Source organism: Blennius ocellaris (genome assembly GCF_963422515.1).
Source record: "Blennius ocellaris genome assembly, chromosome: 8".
Classification (NCBI taxonomy): Eukaryota; Metazoa; Chordata; class Actinopteri; order Blenniiformes; family Blenniidae; genus Blennius; species Blennius ocellaris.
In genome coordinates, this window is record NC_137657.1 from 23,171,914 (window position 1) to 23,191,913 (window position 20,000).

General features: G+C 43.0%; 1 protein-coding gene across 1 annotated transcript in view; it reads right to left on the reverse strand.

Moving 5' to 3' along the window:
- Positions 1 to 20,000, reverse strand: part of zfpm2a (zinc finger protein, FOG family member 2a) — a gene marked incomplete at its 3' end in the record, with an annotated part of 124,430 nt that overhangs the window by 43,993 nt on the left and 60,437 nt on the right. Inside the window, exon 5 of the mRNA XM_080501089.1 lies at positions 3,681 to 3,792. Within this exon, the coding sequence (XP_080357215.1) occupies positions 3,681 to 3,792 (112 nt within the window). The remainder of the gene's footprint in view (positions 1 to 3,680; positions 3,793 to 20,000) is intronic.

A 20,000-nucleotide genomic window follows, 5' to 3' on the forward strand; every position in this document is an offset into this window, starting at 1 on the left:
TCTGCGAGACAGGCATTGTTTTGGTTTTTTTTTTGTTTATTTTTATTTCCCCCTCGGGACTCGTTTACAATAGGAGAAATACAAAAACAACCTTTACGTTTTACAAATCTGTGTGATGGCAAAAGCGTGTCTCATTCGGTCCCACCGGTTCTCTTGAGCAGCAGCCATAATTCTTCCAATCAGGCAGGTTTGCAGCATTTGAGTTTCCCATTGGTAACATATTCAACTGGGGAAAAAAATCAAAACGTGGCTGAATTTGTTTTCTCTGTTAAACCTCTCCTACTTTCCAGCTGCATTGTTTATCAATCTGTTGTTTATCTGTGCAAAAAAGTCTCCACTGGGCTCTGTCTGTCTGTCTGTCTCTCTCTCTCTCTCTCTCTCTCTCTCGGTCCCCGGTGTTACTGTAACATATAATTACTCTGCAGACTTGCTGCCTGTTTCTATAACTTCAGCGGTTCAAAGAAACTGTCGGAGTGTGGAGGAGAGCATTGTGGGAGTTCCAGGTGGATTTCTCGATAATGAGTTAGCGCAATGGTGGAGTTGAGAGTTTTAGTAATGGCTGGCTGCTAAGGCTCTTCCTGGGAGTTTAATGTAAAACAAACAGGGCCATGCTGACAGCCTGGGAAAAACAGATATTGCACTTTTCCGACTTCCACTTCAGGGCTCGCGCCGCTTTTCATTTTTTAAGAAACGGAACTCCAAGAAGAATTTATATTCATTAAACCGGCTTCGGTGAATCCTAATTTCAGACAAGTGACTCCAGCCTTATACATCCTGGAAGACAACATTATATTGTCGGATCCCCGAAATATCGGGTAAAATTGTATTTATATTTGACACTGTAGGCTTCGCTTGTGGTGGTGCAGATGACCAGGAGCAGCCTGTGGGGGGGCCCCGACTCCACCACTCTGCTGCTTGTTACACACTCCAGTGCATGTATTATACATAACACATTGCAGGGATACAACTCTCAGAGGAGTCATTTTGCTGAATCCTGTCCTCTCTCTCTCGGCACATGTTTTCCCCACTACTTCCCGGCAAGTTTTTTAGGGGGATAGAGGATGAGCGGCTGCACGAAATGTAATGCAGAAATCATAGGACAGAACGCCCAACACTAAGCTACAGCCACTCAAACCAATCACCAGTCCTTACTTAGAGATACTCCCCCATAGATTCACACTGGCAAGCATCCAAAGTGAACTGCTACTATCTTTGCAGGCAGCCATAAAGAAAGCCGAGACCAGTGAAACGTGAGCCAAAACATATTCTGCAAGCATACTGTGTATTGAGATATTCACTGTTTTCCATAAATAACGCATCTCAGGGAGCAATGAAGCAGCCGACAGAGGGAAAACAGCACAGAGGTGAAGATATAAACAATCTGGGCCTCAGCTTCTCGAGGTGGGAAGAAAGTTCCCGTCGGACTCTGAGAAGCTTTTTTACCCCCCCTCCCTTCAGTCGATCCACACCAGCGTCGATTCGATAGACACAATCCAAGCAAGGCTTCAAAACCATCACGAAACAGACCAAACTCAGTATTGAATTTGACAAAGATTTGACATTTTCAGCACGCCGGCACTCAATTTCAATGTCACCTCCAGAGGGTCCACACACACGCACACATACACACTCATGCTCACTCTCTCTCTCACACACACACACACACACACACATACAGATTGGAATATTTTTAAAAGAAGGCGATGAAGAAGAATAAGCGGCATAAATCGAGTCACAGTCTGGACGCAGGAGTCAAATGGCTGAACAGCATCAAACGCTTCACCACTTCACCACAAAAAAAAAAAAAAAAAAAAAGTTGCCGGGAGCAAAGTGTGGAACAATTTTTGTGTGAGAAAGCCCAAAGAAATGGACACCCAACCAATTTATCCAAAGCTCTTTGGCAAAAAAAAAATTGCTACAAAGCTGTTGGAGTCAAGTATGGAATTACACACCCGCAAATGTTTGTATCTCGTCCGTATCACAACTTTGACATTCATTCTCACGTTCGTATCAAAGTCACTTTCATCAGGAGCAAAGTTGAGAATAAATGACATTAATTAATGAAATGATCATTTCCTGACTGGCTCACTTGAGGTTACAAGAGACACTTAACTTTTACTCGGAGATTTAAATTAATTCTTTGCATCCGACATCCCCTCTGTTATCGTTTATTATCAGCTGGCAAGCGTGCTGCTGATTCTCGTGGAGGATTTAGAGTAATGAACTTATACAGTACAACGCCGAACAACTCTCACAAGGGCTCGTCTGGAGATGTTATTGTGTTTAATTTAATAAGGTCAAGCTGGAAGTGACAAACAAAGGGGACTGCCTGCAAGACAAGGCTGAGGTGGTGATGCTATCTCCAGGATACATGTATGAAGAGGGGAAACTGCGCAGACTTCAGGGAGAAATCCTGTTATTGCCCCCTTTTTTTTTTTTTTTTTTTTTTTTTGGTTTCATACAGTCAGTCTCTCAGCAAAAAGATTAGAAGATTTTAAAGAAGTACATAATCTTCTTTAACAGCTTATCAAAACTTTAATGATTTGGTGATAAAGAGCACAAAGTTAAGTAGCCGGTTAAGAGGATAACTCCCCAGTGCAGTCTAGTGATTAGTAGATGAGAATTGGGAGACTGAAAATCCGGGTTGCAAATCCCACTCCTGCCACTTATTCACTTTGAGGGAGAAGAAGCTCCATTTCAGCTTTGGGGGTATTGTCACGGGGTAATCATTTCTGAAAAGTGATAAATAGAGCCCCTTTCCTTCACCCTTTGGAATCCAAAACACATCTTTATTTACGTATTTATTTTTTCACTGTGTGTCTTTGGTTAACACCCGTCAAGACCCAATTATAGCAGCTGAAGCCTGGCTGCTTTCATGAGGAGTGAAGCCTCGGAGTGTCGTGTCAGTGCTGTGTACAGTCTGAGCGTCTTCCCATACAGTGTGCAACAAACCCCCCAACTCTGCGTCAGGCCGCTTTTAATGAGGGGTTCGCTGGACACAATGCTGCAGATTGAGGAGTTTATCTTCTTGACAGGAGGGTTATATTGAGTTTCCGTGCTTCCAGGATCACTTTTGAATAAACAACATGGATTCCCCGACAGATATATGTTGGGTTTTTTTCCCCCCTCCACATATATCCACTTCTCGTCGGTGAATACCGCTGATTTATTAAAGATGCACAGCTCGAGTTTCGCTGAATTAGCAAGAGAACAAATGAAGTAAAGTGGCAAACTCATCTCCACTTGTGCTTTTCTCACTATCTACCTTGAGATAGGGATTCACTGAGTATAAAAGAAGAAAAAAAAAAAAAGAGCATTAATTACCTTGTGAAATCTAAAGACCATTAACTTTGTGTGTCAAGTGATGTTTCTCAGTTCCTAATCAGAGTTTTAGTGATATAAATTACTCTTTGGATGAGAGAAACAGATATGGGAGTGGGTGCACGCGTGTCTTTTTGTGTGTCCTTGCAGCAGAAGTGGACGCAATTATTTGTGTGTGTTTGTGACTTTGAGAAGTGAGGAGAGCAAGAAAGAGAAGAGAAAAAGTAAAAGAAAGACAGAGAGCGAGAGGCAGGGAGGGAGGGAGGGAGGGAGAGTGGCAGGAGAGGAGTGGATGGAGGTTTGTGGCGTGGTGTGTTGCGCTGCGGAGAGATAACAGGATGCCGGCGCTGCTTGCTTACCTTTGCTGTACACCACACAGTTGTTTTTGTTGTCTTCCGCTCCCTGCCAAGTCACATCCAGCAGCCACCTGGGGCCGGCGCTCAGCACAACCGGGACCGTGCTCTTCGTCTTCTGGTCGAGGACAGATAACAAACACTAATCATTTGCTTATTTTGGTGATTAAAGAAACATTAATAACCACTGAGTTACGCTCTTCTGCCGCTCTGAATGGCCATAAAGAGACAATTTCAGAAACTATACAGCATGCAACTCGAGTCCACCCCAATCCTTTTTTATTGTACACTACTTACGAGATTTAAAATTCCATGCAGGGTGTGTGTGTGTGTGTGTAAGTGTGTGTATATGGGTGTGTGGCAACAGAGGAAGTTGGTAGTGGTGGATGGAGTGACGACGAATAGACTGTATTGTATCAAAAAAAAAAAGAAAAGGGAGGAATTATCACTGAGGACTGAACCCAGTGATCCAGCATCAGATCCCCCAGATTAACCAGAACATCTCAGGTGTCTGGGAATCATAAAAAGAAAAGGAAGAAAGAATAGAGGGGGAAAGGATGGTGACTTTCAGAGAGAAGGAAGCGAGTGTTCTGCAGTGAACTTTGGGCACATTGTGCTGCGCTATCGCCAGGATCTCACTATTTCCTGAAACAAGCAGGGAAGAATTTAAAGAATCAGTATCCATTTCAAAGGGCGATTGAGGTTAGGGTTTTTATAATATGCCGGAAAAATTATTCTGAATGTGTAAGGTCATTTTTCTTCTTGGTCAGAGGTCAAACGTGGAGTTTTATTCCTCCAAAAGAAAAGAAAAAAAAAAGAGAGAGAATAAGATAGAGAGAAACACCCACTGTAATAGGCTCACATGGGGAATTGTCACCAGGTTGGCCTGCTGTTTGTCCTCGTGTGATTTTGTTGTTTCATTTTTGGTGTTTCTTTTTCCTTTTCCTTTGCAAATGGCGCACTGGAGATGTTGTGCGTATGCTGAAGCAACATCTCATGGCTGCTGGGTACGGTGGCATATCACTCAAAGGCAACATGTCAGGGTTTTAAGGCTATTACTTTTGAACCAGGGGCCACCCTCCTTCATTAGGATGTTACAGAAATAGTTTAGCTAAAAGAAAATGGGTTGGGGTAGCAATCTCGACAATCTCGACTCCTTTTTCCATCTGAGGCAGCCAGTGACAGGACACTGTCCATCTGCCTAATGCAACGGGAAAAAAAAAAAAGAAAGCAAAAAAAAAAAAAAAATACCAGTCCTCTGCCGTGCTTTTCACTTATTTCTCCCCCGCAAAAGGCAACAACCTTCAAGGATAAATGCAAATGTCACTTGAGCATGTTAAAGGTCTGAATTGGCACAGATATGCACAAGAGATGAGCACTGTGCTCCAGCACTGTGCCCCCCCCTCCTCCTCCTCCTCCTCCTCTTCCTCCTCCTCCTCCGCCAGCCGCCCATTTCTCTTTCCATGAACTCCATCTAGTCAGAGGCTGGAGGACATGGATTTTTTTTTTTCCCTTTTCTTTTTGAGAAAGTCCATTATTTACAAATAGCAAATTCATCTCCGAGAGTTGATATGCATCTTTTCAGATTCTGTCTGCAGGATTAAGACAAAAACTAATACTGATATTAAACAAAGACAGCCTCTTTATGTATAATATATATATATAGCTCATTCCACATTGGCAAACTGCTCTGCCAAATTGATCAAACACAGACAGTAAATTGTGTATGTTGATATTCTTATTCCTTCTCCTGGCATCTTCTTATCCTGTCCTGGCAGCAGATGAGAGAGAGGGGACCTCTGTAATTTAAGTCATCTGCGATTTCACATTTCAAATTAGCCTCACAATAAAGTCTTCTATCTGGCTAACCTGAAAATCTCACACCCCTGTCAAAGGAGCAGAGCAGACCGGCCGATTGTTGCTAGGGACGACTATCTAAAATGGGAATCAGATTAACCCTTTCTCAGATCTCCAGACTGGAGCCATCTCTTATTCAGCTGCGAGAGGCCTCTCTGCCATCCCTCTGTGCCTCTGGGAATTCATGATATTCCAGCTGCTCTTAATGTAGCCAACAGAGACAAAATATCACATTAACAAGACATTGTCTCACCGTTAGAAATCACACTCGCATACATACACACACACACACACACACACCGTTAGACTGGTCTTTTATTTGCTGCTGTGAAACTTTTCAAATTCTGATTATATTGCCAATTTTCTTCATCTTCCTATATTTTTTTTGTTGTTGTTGTTATTGTTGGAAATGGAGCAGCAACAACCCATGACAGTCTCCCTCACTGCAGATTTACATAAAACATCCATCGTGACAATATGTGCTTTGTAAGCATGCTGCATGTACCAGCCGTCACAAAGACAAAGAAATGCACGAGAACAACCGTGTGTGCGCACACACACACACACACACACACACACACACACACACACACACACACACACACACACACACACACACACACACACACACACACACACACACACACACACACACACACACACACACACACACACACACACACACACACACACACACACACAGCATATTTGGGATTAAGACACCGCGGCGAGGAGCGCCTGCAAATGCAAATGAAAACATTTGTACAACTGGATCAGTTGGCCTAAGTGGCCAAGGCCAGAAGAAATGCAGATTGACAGGCAGAAAATTACAATTTCCCAGGAGCGGGGGGGGAGAGAGCGTATGATGAACCGGCTTTTATAGAAACAAACTCCCCGTCTGGAAACCAGTCGCACAACCGGGGGGGATATGACGTATGAAAGCTTGTTCCTGTCCAAAACAGCACATCAAGAGGAATTTGGAAAATGTGCTGACCCCTATTGGATGATTTAGTATGTCAGCAACATTTTTCAAAAAAAAAAATGGGAATATTCATGTATTGGGGATAATCTCAATTTAAATAAAATGCTGAATGTTTAACCCGTTTAATATTTTCCATTCACATGTCTTACAAGCCCATTGCATGGCTTTCGTAATGCCATATCAAAATATATGTTTTAAAACCAGTAAATACTTGTTATGTTTATATAGATACAGTCTTTAATATCAGTTTCCAGACTATCATCCCTGTCAGAGCCTGTAACCCTCCCCAGTATTACTCTCTGTGTACTGTGTTATGGTTTATCCACCCTCTGCCTTCACTCCAGTGGTTTCAATACTCTCCCGGTATTTTTTTATTATTTTTTTTCCCCTTTCCTCTGAGCTCTGTTACCGTTTCTCGTGTAAGAGATACAGTGACCAAAACAGTGTAGTCAGCGAGGAAGTGATTACAAACTGATGCTCCAAATTCGCTATAAAATGAAAATCAATATTTCCACAAGTTGCTGCAACATAAAAGATAACCTTCATTGATTTTTCTAGACTTAGGCCTGTGTGATAAAATCTAATATAAATTTTCAGCCACACGGATTTGGATCAGAGCGGAGCAGGGGCTGAACGATAAGTTCCGCGCACATCTCTCAGACTTGGATTTTTCTCCCCTCTTCCTCCTTTTCCTTCTTCCTAGGTATGGCTGTACTATTTATAATTGGCCCTGTGTGAGCAAAAGCTTCTATCAGGAATCTGTTCTAATTTTTATTACTGAGAAGCTAAAGCCTGTTCCAGATAATTTGGAAATTTCAGGGGAATTGTGATAGAGCTGATGGCACAGCCGGACTGACTCCAGAAAGGAGCTAACCTGTAATAGCCTCTGTGGCTGCGCTGATTAAATGTTGCCATAGATGAAAGACCTGCCATCACCGCAATAAATTAACCAATCACACAAATCCCAAGTCGCTACTAATCCCTCCTTGATACCATGATCCTCTGATCAGCTGAAGGAGGTGAAGAAGAAAGTGGCTTGTGACACTCAGCCTCCTTCTAACTCCCTGCTTCCCTGTGTAAACAACAAGCTAATGATATCACCGCTGACCATTTCACCACCACTGGCTACTCTTAACCCGCTTCATGGTCGGGGCAGGTGAAATCGATACGAACCTTGGTGGGAATGATTATTTTCCTCATCGCCCCCCCCCCCCCTCCCACCACCACCACCCTTCTCCAACCCCCTCCTCCACCAAGGTCACTGACTGGCACTGTATCCGTCTTGATCCCACAGCTGCAGGATTTAGACAACTGAGAGATCAAAACCGCTCCGTCTGAATATCTCAAGACGTTCACAGGCTTTATACATTCAGCTTTTAACGCCCACTCGGTGAGGAAGTAGTGCCATTTTGAAAGAAAAACACCAGTCGGAACATCGGCGTCACGTCAGCTGAAACATCTTTTGAATAATGCCCTTTATTTCTCAGTCAAATTCCAATATTACTCCCCTGCTTCATTTGAATAACCTAAAGAGGCATTACTATTTCTCATCCCCACATTACATTTGACCACTGTTGACCTAACAACACGCCTCAAATACATTGTAAAGCACCATGTCCCTTTACCAGCCAGTGCGAGCAGTATAAATATAAGGAAAAGGAGAGAAAACAAGCTTATGTATGGGCTATGTCAAGTTTATATGTTCTCTGTTTCTAACATGGGAGTGAGGATAAAGGATTTGTACCTGTTTTACCAGTCAGTTTACAGCAGACAGCACACTCACACCTTGATAACGTCCATTGCAATTAGTTGTTCACTGCGATGAAACAAATTGCATGTGGTCAACTGGAAATTTCATTAAGGGAGATTTTCCTCTAGCCCTCGTTATCGCTCTGCGTATTAATATTTTCTTAGCCTCAAGGATGGATGGGTTGCAAGGGTCTTTTTTTTTTTTTTTTTTGTTGAATAAAAAATGCCCAACCTTACAGTCTGTCTTCTCCCACTTCTATCCTGCTTGTAAGGGGGGAAAAATGGGGAAAAAGCTGTGTATATGCTTAGTTAGATGCTTTTTTTTTTATTGCAATCTGAAATATGATTCACTGTCAACATAGTACATAAAGTGGAAAATACCTCCATCTCTCAAGTCTGCTTTTGTGTCATTTTCTCCTCTTCTAAATGGCCATGGTTACATCTGCTGAAATGAAAAGATACCTACATACTGCTTTCATGCCTCCCCCCTCCTTCATCTCCTCTCCCTCTCTCTAAGGCTATAGCATCTGCTATTGGGAGACTAAATAACAGAAATATGCAGGAATTGCACACTAATTCCCTTTAGAGATAGATCTTGGCTGGTGCCCTGTCATAAATCAGAGAATTTCGATATGAAATGAGGCAAGCTGCTCTAATCATTTCTGCATTTCAAATTGGATCACTGGCTCAATCGCTTGGCTTTTAAACTGCTTGCCTAAGAGCAAATGTGAGGTGGGAGATAATTCAGCTGAAATCTCTGCCTGCTCTGTGCGGCGGTTAGTTTACTGCTTGAGTGCAAGAGAATGCTTTTTTTCTTCCCTTAGCCCATCTTTCTCTTTTCAACTTTGTTAAATTGACTTTTCATTTTAAAAATCGATTAAATTGAGAGAGTCACTGCTGTTCCCAGAATCTTTAAAGGGACACCCATCACTGTGCGCATGTGCCTTTATTCGGCTGCCGCTATCATGGCGCCGCTATGGGGGGAATAAATATTTTCTCATTTAAATCACCTTTTATCCTGCTGACTGGACTGTAAGCATCAAAGTTCATGTGCTGAATTAGCTATTACTTATTTCACTCCATTGAAATGCTCGCGGTGGTTGTATTCATATTGACGACGGTGGGCATCACATGTTTACTGTATGTTCTCCTGCTTTTTATATTAATTTTTTAAATAGACTTGAAAAAAGGAAGCAAACGTTTGGCTGCCGAGGATGATGATTAGGAGGCAAGGCAAAATTATGAATAGTACATCTACACGCTATTTTGTCTCTCGGCTGCTTGCTAAATCAGAAAGAGGAGGAGTGAAGAATATAGTCAGAAGGAGGGGTGGGAGGGGGTTCTTTCCATTCTCCATTCTTCAAGACCTTCAGGCACACTGAGGTGCTCCAACTCTAAAGCCAAACAGTTTAGTGTAAGCTGTACCTGCCCTCAAGACAAGCAACCCCCTTTTTTCCACCCCTGAGTTCTCTCGCTTTCTTTCTTCTCCTTCCATTTTCTTTCTGTCCCTATCATATGCCTTCCTTACCTTCTTCTTCATTTTCTATTAGTTATCCCCCTCCCCAGTCTCCTATCCTCGCTCTCATCGCTCTTCTTCCTTCCTTTGTCATTCGTTTGTCACTTGCACTCAACACATATTGTACATGTAATCATCTCTCAACCCTGCCCGACCCCCCCCCCCCCCCCCCCCCCCGACCCCCCTTTTTCCTCCAGCCCTTCAGCATTAAACTACAACTTACTTTGTAGTGGCGGATGTTTAATTCAACTTCACAAGTGAAAATGTGTGTACTGCTGTAACTATGTATAATGTGTATATGTCCTGAGAACTATTTGAAGTTGTAAACAACAGAAAGCTGAATTTGTAATGCATGTGCTGCGGGGACATAATCGTGTCTTGAAGGTAGACTGCACACACACACACTCTCTCACACACACACACACACACTCACTCACTCACTCACTCACTCACACACAGTCATGGACCTCTTGTGTTTGGCTTTGGTCAGGGGGACAGAACAGCCCTGTCGCTTCACTACTCACTGTTTGAATTACTCCCCAAAATTTCCCATTTGAATTCAATTGGGAAGGACTTGTTTGATCTTTTGCATGTAAGTTAGCTCCGACTCCCCGAGCAGCAAGAAGCAGTGTGAGGGAACATAATAGGGAACCCGGAGCCAGTAATGTTCACCTGTATGGATATTACCATGGCCCCTGGGGGTCAAGGTGGCAGGTGGCATATTCTCTGGACAGATCCACTCTTCCTCTGTTGGGAATAAACATGCGGATGGCAGGGATTTCTTCAAAGGGGGAAGAAAAAGGGAAGTCAGGAGTCAATCAGCCAATGAGGGTCACGAGAAATCCCCGCTCTCATAACCACACATGGAAGACTAGGATCAGTCAGAGGCAGTAAATAAAGACAAACAATAAAATAGTAGGCATGATGCTTGAATAAAGCCCCTGACTTTAGATAAACCTCTGTGCCCCTTTAGGTATTGGATTTTAATATTCTTTTGAACTCGTCTCTCTTCTCTGGTAGAGAAATAAATTTCACGATGCATTAGAATGGCATCTAACCATAAGTGACTTTTATATTTCAGGAGGCTCATTCGGTCCGTGCAGCCTATATCACCTCCTGGTTCAGAAACTGAGCTCCAACCATATCCAAAGCATACTGAATAATTATTAAAACAGATGCACTGGAAAATCACTGCAGATTATAAATAAAAGGAAAACATAGAAATGTGTAGCTGGAATATAATTTTGTTGTGATGACGAATGCAATAGCCAAAGGTACAAAGGTGCGTGCAATTTGCATACCACCTGATCGTCTACATACTGCTGCACTCTTCAATAGTTTGATCCCTGCTTGCACTTCAGAGAAATAGGGGCCTGTTAAATCCACTGTAAAAGACCAACAATATTTACACCAAGTTAAGTAAATAAGATAAAGATGGTGAACTTGCCCCTCACTAAATGCATTAGACGTGAACTCTCTTATCAGAGTCTCAGCACGCGGGCTGTTAAAAGATGGGTTTCCCGAGCTGGAAATGGTCTTTGTTACCCAATTAGTTTGCTGACGACCCCATGGTATAATATTCCCGCTTTGACAGCCTCATACACGTCTATCTAAAGAGGCAGAGCGGGACCACCAGGGAGGGAATGGACACTGTCCAGACCTTCATCTCCTTCAGCACCTATCAGCTTTCTTATCTTCAATGCTAACCTTTTTTTGTTGTGTTTTTTTTTTTTTGGTCAGAAGACAGGAATTTTTCTGCTTGGTTGTTCATTCACTCGGAGTGTTTTTGACAGGGCTTTGTCTCTGGTAGGCTCCCAGCCAACTAGGCTGAGGATCAGAGGGCTAAGGCCAGGACAGGGGGCAGCGAGGACTTATCAAGGTCTACCAGCAGGGGTTTGACTCCCTGTAGGGTGGCCGTCCTTCTTTCTCTGAAGGAGGTGAAGCAAGCAGAGCATGTGTGTTTCTTCTCTCCCATTGCCAATGTGACCAAGAGGAAAGGGTAGAGGGAAACAAATATTTTTCTTTTGTGGTTATTTTAAGAATGACAATTCCTGTGTGGACAGAACTCGACCAGAGTGTGGTAGGATTTTGGAGATTTTTTTTTTTTTTTTTTTTACCTGTGAGGAGTTTAGAAAAAAAAAAAAGCAACAGGTAAATAAAATAAAAATCATACAAAATATTAAATATTAACAGATAACTAAGCAATTTCACTTGTTAAACATATTTTAATCAACAGCTTTGTTATTATTATGACTTCCACTACATTAATTTTAATTCATATTTTACTCATATAAGTGAAATGGATAAAAAAAAAAAAAGCTTTAATACAAATTAGTTGCTTATTTTACTGTGCACATTTTGTAATAAAGTACTGATAACAAAATAATAATGTGAATGTGTGCGGAGAAAAACACTACATAAACAAAACAAGTTTGACGTGTAAAGTTCCTTGTCTTCTAACCATGAGCTAAAACTCCAGCTTCCCCTTGAAAAGTGATGATAAAGACAACAGTTTATTCTCACAATCAACATTTGAAGAGATCGGTCAGCCACCAACCCCCCCTCCCTGAACTCCCTCTATCTGGGGCTTGTAGCGGGTAAGAAATGGAGGATTATCTTGAGCACTTTTCAGGAAAGTTGTTTCAACATATCACAAGTTAGAGCCATGACAGTGACAGATGGCAAAGCAGCTGGCACCGCTCAACTTTGTTTCACTTTTTCTTTCTTTCTTCCATCTTCCATCTTGTTCTTTCTTTTGCGCCTTTGCTGCAGTAAAGGCCTGTTGTGTATTGAAGTGTTGGATAGTCATTCATTTGGGAAGACATATTGCGTACTGCAAAACAGGGCAATACGTGTGAAGCCGGGGACTTCTGAGCTTGACGACTGTTACATTCTGTAAATACTGCTTATTTGTTGGCTCCTTTTAAACGGGTTATATCAAAGGTGAAGAAGCATCTTTCCAAATCTGCCACAAACAGTCATTAAAAAAAAAAAAAAAAAAAACGAGCTCTGGAGATAAATAAGTGACAGTGTATGACGTGTGCTGTCCCACATGGAACAGTTGTTCTTGCATCTTAATGTCATATCAAGCTGTTTGTGTGTATTTACAACATACAGAAACCATATGCATGGAGATAAGAGATAGAGAGAGGGTGCATGGGGTCTCCCTCATGAGCCACAGGAAGGCGGCAAACACCCAGAGAGCTTTGACGCGGGAGAAGACACCCGGCTCACCCTTGCTGAGCCCTGCGGGTGTGAAGAGAGGGCCCCCCCAAAAGACCCGAAGCCTCACTCGGGCTTCCAGACGTCACTGGCTGCTGCTCTGCTGCGGCTGCACAGTGCCTGAACAGACTGCTGGAGGATGACAGCTGCCTGTCTACCCATTACAGCGACAGCAGAACGGACACATCTGGTGCATCTATAAGGACGGAGGCAAATCACTACAGAGACTATGGTAATTTTTAAATGCTTCAAGCTCCATCTCTATAAGTTCTCACTTCATAACAAAAGACGAAACCGACCGAACGGAGGACGTTTAGCAATCAAATATTTGGTTGATGATAATAGTTCAGTTTTCCGTTGAACATTCAACACAAATTATAGAAATCGGTTTTGCAAATGGTCAGTCTGCATTACAGATAATGTCATTATTAGCCACAGACAAACCGTAATTCTGTTTCCTTTCAGTCAACACACTGTGTGTCAAGTTCACCCCGTCTGTGTTTTTACACTGCACTTCACCATTTGATCCACGAGCTGCACAAGGGTTAGTGTCTACAGATGGACAACAGTGCAACTTTTGACATTTTGTATTTTTTCCCTCCCTCTTTGTGAACTGTGTTTTGTCTTTTAAATATGAAAAAACACGTGAAAATGGGTCATGTATTTATGATATTGTCTGGTGTTTTGTGTTTGTGGGGTTGCTTTATTTAAATATATTGTAACCTATTTACACATGAAACGTGAAGTAATGACAATGGAATAATTAAACATGTTTTCAAATGGTATTAAAATAATTTCCTAAAAAAAAAAAAAAAAAGAAAGTCAACCACAGTGCAGGACTTTCATTGTGTGAAAGTCAGTATTTTAATTATAGATAAACAGAAAACGAATAAATGTAATAAAATGTCGAAGGAAATTTTGCAGCGATAATAGATAAGTTGAATTTAAATTGATGTTATGGAAAAAAAGATGAGGACTGAGATTTATAAATATTACAGATTACAAAACGTGCGCACGTGCGTGCGTGCGTGTGTGTGTGCGCGAGTGAGACATCGGTGATAAAACTCTGAATGAATTTTGCTGGAAATGCTCAGCATCTTTGTATGTGCGCGTTCTGATGAAGTCAGTTTATGTTTGGCGCATTTGAGGAAAGCACGAAGCCATTAAAGTGAGCACAAAGCAAATCAGTGAGTCCTGCTCTGCTTATCAGGGGACCTGCCATATCAGTTTGGGTAGTTGTGTTGTGATGTAAGGACAGCGAAATGTCAGGTTCACTTGTAGATCAAGTCAACCATGTATTATCGCTCAAACAGTGGAGCTCAGCTGTGGCCATAATAGCTCTGACTAGCTGACTGACTGAGTGCTTCACGGCTAATGCATGGCGCTGTGGGCGGCAATGAGTTCCAGCCATGCACACAGAAACTTTGAAAGTGCAGGCTTGGAAAAACATAAATAACAATGGAAAAAAAAAACAATGGGCGTGTTTTTTTGGGTTTTTTTGCCACAGCCTTGAAAACCCAGTCCACATCTGACTCGCAGGCGGACATCAATGTCAGGTTGATCTGTGTTAAAAAGCCCAGATTTAAAGGACTACTTCAATAGAACGAGCTTGGCCATTTTCTCCTTTTCATGTGTGAACATGAAAACCATTGATAATGCCATCGATAAATATATGGATGACATTGAGCTGCCGGAAAGCAGTCCAGATAATTACCATTTTACCCATCTGAAGAGACCCCAGCCCAGATATTGGTTAAAACCCAAGAAATAATTGATGCATGCAATCACAAATTGGTTCTCCGCCTAAAATTTGGGCCCATTATTTCATTAGATGAAGCCACATTTCATTGTGCCAAAATTATTTGTGTGTCCAACACAGAAATTCAAATCCTGTTAGTCCTGATAATGTGGGGCGTTTTCAAACCATATCCAAGACAGTGTGACTTTCAGATAGAAAGCCCGGGCCACCTTTAAATGCACACATTAATGGAAAAGTTCAACATTTTCCGACTTGTGTTCTTTTTTTTTTTCTTCTTTAGTTTATTGGTTTGTTTGATTGCATGCATGCATAGTTGATGCTGTGCATATGTGTGCGCGTGATTTAGCAGCTATGCTACAGAGAGGTCCTATCCTGGGGTGCCTTCTTGCATATGTAATTGGATGTTACTGTAAATAATTGCCTGGGCATGTGCCAGGGTGATGATGGCGATGATTTGTGTGTGTGTGCGTGTGTGTGTGTGTGTGTGTGTGTGTGTGTGACTGTGTGTGTGTGTCGGCTCATGTGTGACTGTGTGTGTGCACAACATGTGTGTATCTTTCGCGGTTTTGTGTGACTCCGTACATATGTACGTGTGTGTGTGTGTGTGTGTGTGTGTGTGTGTGTGTGTGTGCGCGAGCGCATCTGCCCCATCCGTACTCCACTCTCAAGTCCCACTGATTCTCCTTTCCAGCCATGTTGAATCCTCTTTTCCTTATCAGGCGAGCCCAGGCCTGCATCAGGCTCTCCTTGCTATGACAGAGGCTACAACAATAGGCCTGCGATACCGCTGCTTAGCGCTGCGTTTCGGAGGGGAAACCTGCCACGGGCGCAGATTAACTACAACACACACACACACAAAATAGATTGCAGCCTCCAAAACAAAACATTTTTCAGAATGCCTCCTCTTGATTAATGAAGCAATGACAAGAAGAAAAATATAATTTCTGAAACGGAAAAATCCGCCACCACTTGTTAAAGTTTAGGGGTAGCTAACAATAAACATATTGGAGGAAGAGGGTGGGCAAAAAAAAAAAAAAAAAAAAAAAAAAGGGTCTGAGATAAATGGCTTGAGTGATGGGCTGAATAATTTCTGGAGCATTTTTTTTTTTTTTTTGGGGTCGCACAGTCCCATATTCCTACCCTTGTACTAAATTACACAATAATCGCACTCCATCGGTTGACAGCCTCTGCCTCTCGCTCTGTCCCAGGTGAAAATTAGGACAGTATCTTGACATTTTCGCTCTTCTGTAGTCTACAAGCTAAAGCTCTCTGTTCACAGCCAAAAGCGGCGCAGTCTGCACACTGATGCGCTCATGCCCTCCCACACACTCGCACATCCACTAACACCCCGGCCCAAAACACACGCTGGAGACAAAATTGCGCGCACGCACACGCACACACACACACACACACACACACACACACACACACACACACACACACACACACACACACACACACACACACACACACACACACACACACATTATATTTTTAAAGACTCGAAAACTACTAATCAACAGCTCCACATTGTAAGTTAAACAAATGGCGTTATATAATTCCCTCCCTACGAGCTGTTTCCATAAGGTGACTTTAATCTTGTACAGGTTCAAAAAAAAACAAAAAAAACACACATCATAAAATTTCCCTTTAAGCGAAAGTATTGGCAAATTATAACACACTGTCATAATGTTTCTCATGATGTATGACTCAAGGGTAATACTGTAACAGTTAACTTAAATAGCCTACAGTGCTTATTGACTTTTATCATGTCCTTGTGAGCGGGAAATGCTTAAATCTTTGCTTTTTGTCCCTTGTATAAAACACCTATTATTGGAGTGGATCTGTAAATTGAGCTAATACAAATTGATATCAGGATGAAAAACAAGATATAAACAAGCTCATAGATCTTGATCTGGTATTAAACAAGCCTTATGCATCTCAATGGCAGAGTAATTTGCACTAAAAGGCTCTCAAAACACATAAAAAGCGGAATTCTATTGAATCAAGCCTCATTACAGTTGCACCTTGACTAAGCCCCGGTAATTAGCATTGGGAAGGCATTGTACAAGAGGCGGCAACACCCTCATCAACACACATTTACAACACAGCTCAAAATCTGCTGCTCATTAATAGCTTGCCTCCCAATCAATTATTAACACCTACAATGGGAGCCAGGCTCACCGGGGCCAGGCCTCTTACTCCAGGCAAACAGTGGGCCACCTTCTCCTCCCGGTTCTGTCCAGCATAGGTAATTACCGCTTTTAAAGACACCTGCTACTCAATAGCTTCGACCCAGACTGTTAATTTGGCCCCCCGATTGCAGACATTTATGTCTGAGTGTCACTATTAATTTGCGTTAATTTGGAGAGCGCGGAGGAAGCCGGGGCGGAGGCGTCGGCGGCAGCCGGCTGAATGTGCTCGTCGCTCACCTGCGCCGGGGCTGCGGCTGTAATTGGAGTCTAATGGTCTGATTGATCAGTGAGAGAAGTGAGGGATGAGACGGCACACTGGCAGCTCCATCAGTCAGACGGAGAGGAGAGAGGGGAGGAAGAGGAGCCGAGCAGGGAAAGGCAGCTCACAACGGCAGCGCTGAGCCAACTCCGAGGTGTTTTATTCTTTCAAGATCATTTTTCCCTTTTTAGTTTTTCCTCTTTTACTTGATTTGACCCTACCTCTTCCGTCTCTCCTCACTCTGCAAAGTGCTCTGACCTGGGCCAATTACTTAGTTTTGAGTTCAGACTCTGGTTTGTCTTTCAGTGCAGCTGAGAGCTTATTGCTTCCAATATTTTTGCCAGGCTACAGTACTCCTCGGAAATTTAAACCCTCATTAAAACGGTTCCATTAACTTTTTCAAATATATTCAATTAAGTCAAAACAAGTACTATATTTCAATGGAAATTGCACAGACTCAAAAGGTGATCTAGAAATAATAAAAAAGTGGCGTATAAAGCGACCACAGAAGGCATATGAGCTCTCTAAAGCGCCGCAATGTGGACGTGTTAACAGGTTTGCAACAGCAATAACTACAACTCCAGTCCCTCATGCCAAGCCGAGCCCCTAGGGTCTGCAGACCTGCCACGGCCGACCCATCAGCTGTGAAATCTGCTTTCCTCTTTGATAAACGGTTGAGATGTGACCCTATCTCTGTCCTGCAGATGCCCAGATTTCCTGTCACGCTTTTTTCCCTTCTGTTTTTCCCCTGCTATCTCCCACTCTTACTCTCCCTCACTCCCTTTTGATTCTTTCTTTTTTTTCAAGCTTTATACCTCTCTTTCCCTTGGCTGCCTGGACGGCCGCATGTAACGCTCGGCTCGCCGCTCTTTTCCACCATCATCCATCACTCCTCTCAGCTATACTGAGGCCTGTCGTCCACTGGCAGCCGAACCCCACACAGGCTCCCACACCACAGCACATGTAGAAGAGGCCAGCTCTGGTATCAGCCCCCCCCCCATCCACTGCCTTTGGGGACCAGTAACCAACCTCCTCCCACCGTCTATCTCTATACCTCCACTGCTCCCAAGACACCAGTCGAACCCGCTAACGCGCTCTTCCTGTGTGTGCCAAAATGCCTCTCCTTAGCAGTTAAATGTTAAACACTCCTTAAATTTACTGTATTTCCATTATTTACCATAAGCCACTTTAAGTTGCTATTACACTTTAGTCCTTCTCTGGGCGTCACGCCAAGGATCGAGAGAGGGACCCGTGTTGGCTCGACAAAAAAAAAAAAAAAAAAAAAACAGTCTGACCTCTGAAAACGAAGAATCTTAAATGACGTGTCTGGATGAAGGCGTAAAATATGTTTGATTTTTAGAGAGGGCACATCGATATCTCACCAGAGGGTCGTGTGTTTCAAGCATGAGAGAGGTGTCACTCCTGCCACATACCTGACTGCTGCTGGGTAATTCATTCACCTCTGAGGTTTTCAAAAAAAAATATACGAGAGTAAAAGGAGATTTAATAGTCTGCGGAGGTCACACTTCATAAGAATGACTGAGAGTGCCTCCGAGGTGAGGTAGAGCCCCACGAAGCAATGAGCCTTTATTTCTACCTCAAACGCTTTCTGCAACCTGGCGACCCTTCTCCTTTGCAGCGCCGGCCGCCCTGACATGCACCCGGCCTGGCTTTTTTTCCTCTCTTCACACATTCGCATTTGTTGTTTCAAACCACCAACCCCCCCACCCCCCCCTCCAGGTGAGACATCAGGGTTTGCTCCTGTCCTGATGTGTCAGTGCTTGAAGATTTGCACGGCTCCCTCGCCTCCCACTGAAATACCTGAGATAAACGCAGCACTTTGTTAGGGATGTTGCCAATGGCTGCATGTTTAACAAGGCGGCGGCTCCATGGCTAGAGGCTTGATTAAATGAAAGAACCGATAAGACTATGCTGCTGCAAATGAGACGATTCCCCCGCGATACGCGGAGTACGACAACGTGCGAGTCTCGGACTCGTTCGGCGTCGAAGAATCACGCTTAAAAAAGTTTCACTGAACCCTACAAGGAGGCTCGCTAAAACAAAAACACGGCAGTTGGGTCGACCCAGCCTTTAATGAGAGCTAGTGAGAAGCTGCTAACAGCCAGTACCCTATTTGAGAGATGGAACTTAGGAGAGGAAGAGGGCAAGAAGCACAGCACTGAAAGGGCCCTCATGAGAATAGACACACATGAGATCCTTAAAGGCAATATGCCAGAGCTTCTTCCTTTGCTTTTAATTGCGAGGGAGGCTTGGCATATTCTGTAACCCCTCCACGGCCTATTACAGGTGATGACCAGCACCTGCCCACTTAAAAAAAAAGAAAAAAGAAAGAAAACCTAAGGAGGATCTGGAAAGCAGTGATGAATTCCTCAGAGGGCACTTAGTTAAGAACTTATCACTTTTGCCAAGAGCAACAATCACTTTATGCATCTTGTTTGGCAGGTAGGGTTGTGAATTTTGTAAAGTTTGTAAGACAAACAAAGCAAACAATTGGAGGAGGTTGTTCTTGTGATGTCAGCTGGTGAGCCGGAGGGGTCATTAGAGGGACAGCTGAAGGTTGGTTTTGGACACCTTTCAATGATATTCATGCAGCGATTGCCAGAGAAATATATGGAGTGTGTTACTTTGGAAGGCGACTCGAGGTGTTCCTCTGTCAAATCACTTTTCCGCCCAAGGATAACTGGCTTTACCCTGAGAGAAGCCATATTTCATGGCTATAATACGGCCTGAGTTATTTAAAGCTACTGATGACTTCAAAACCATGAG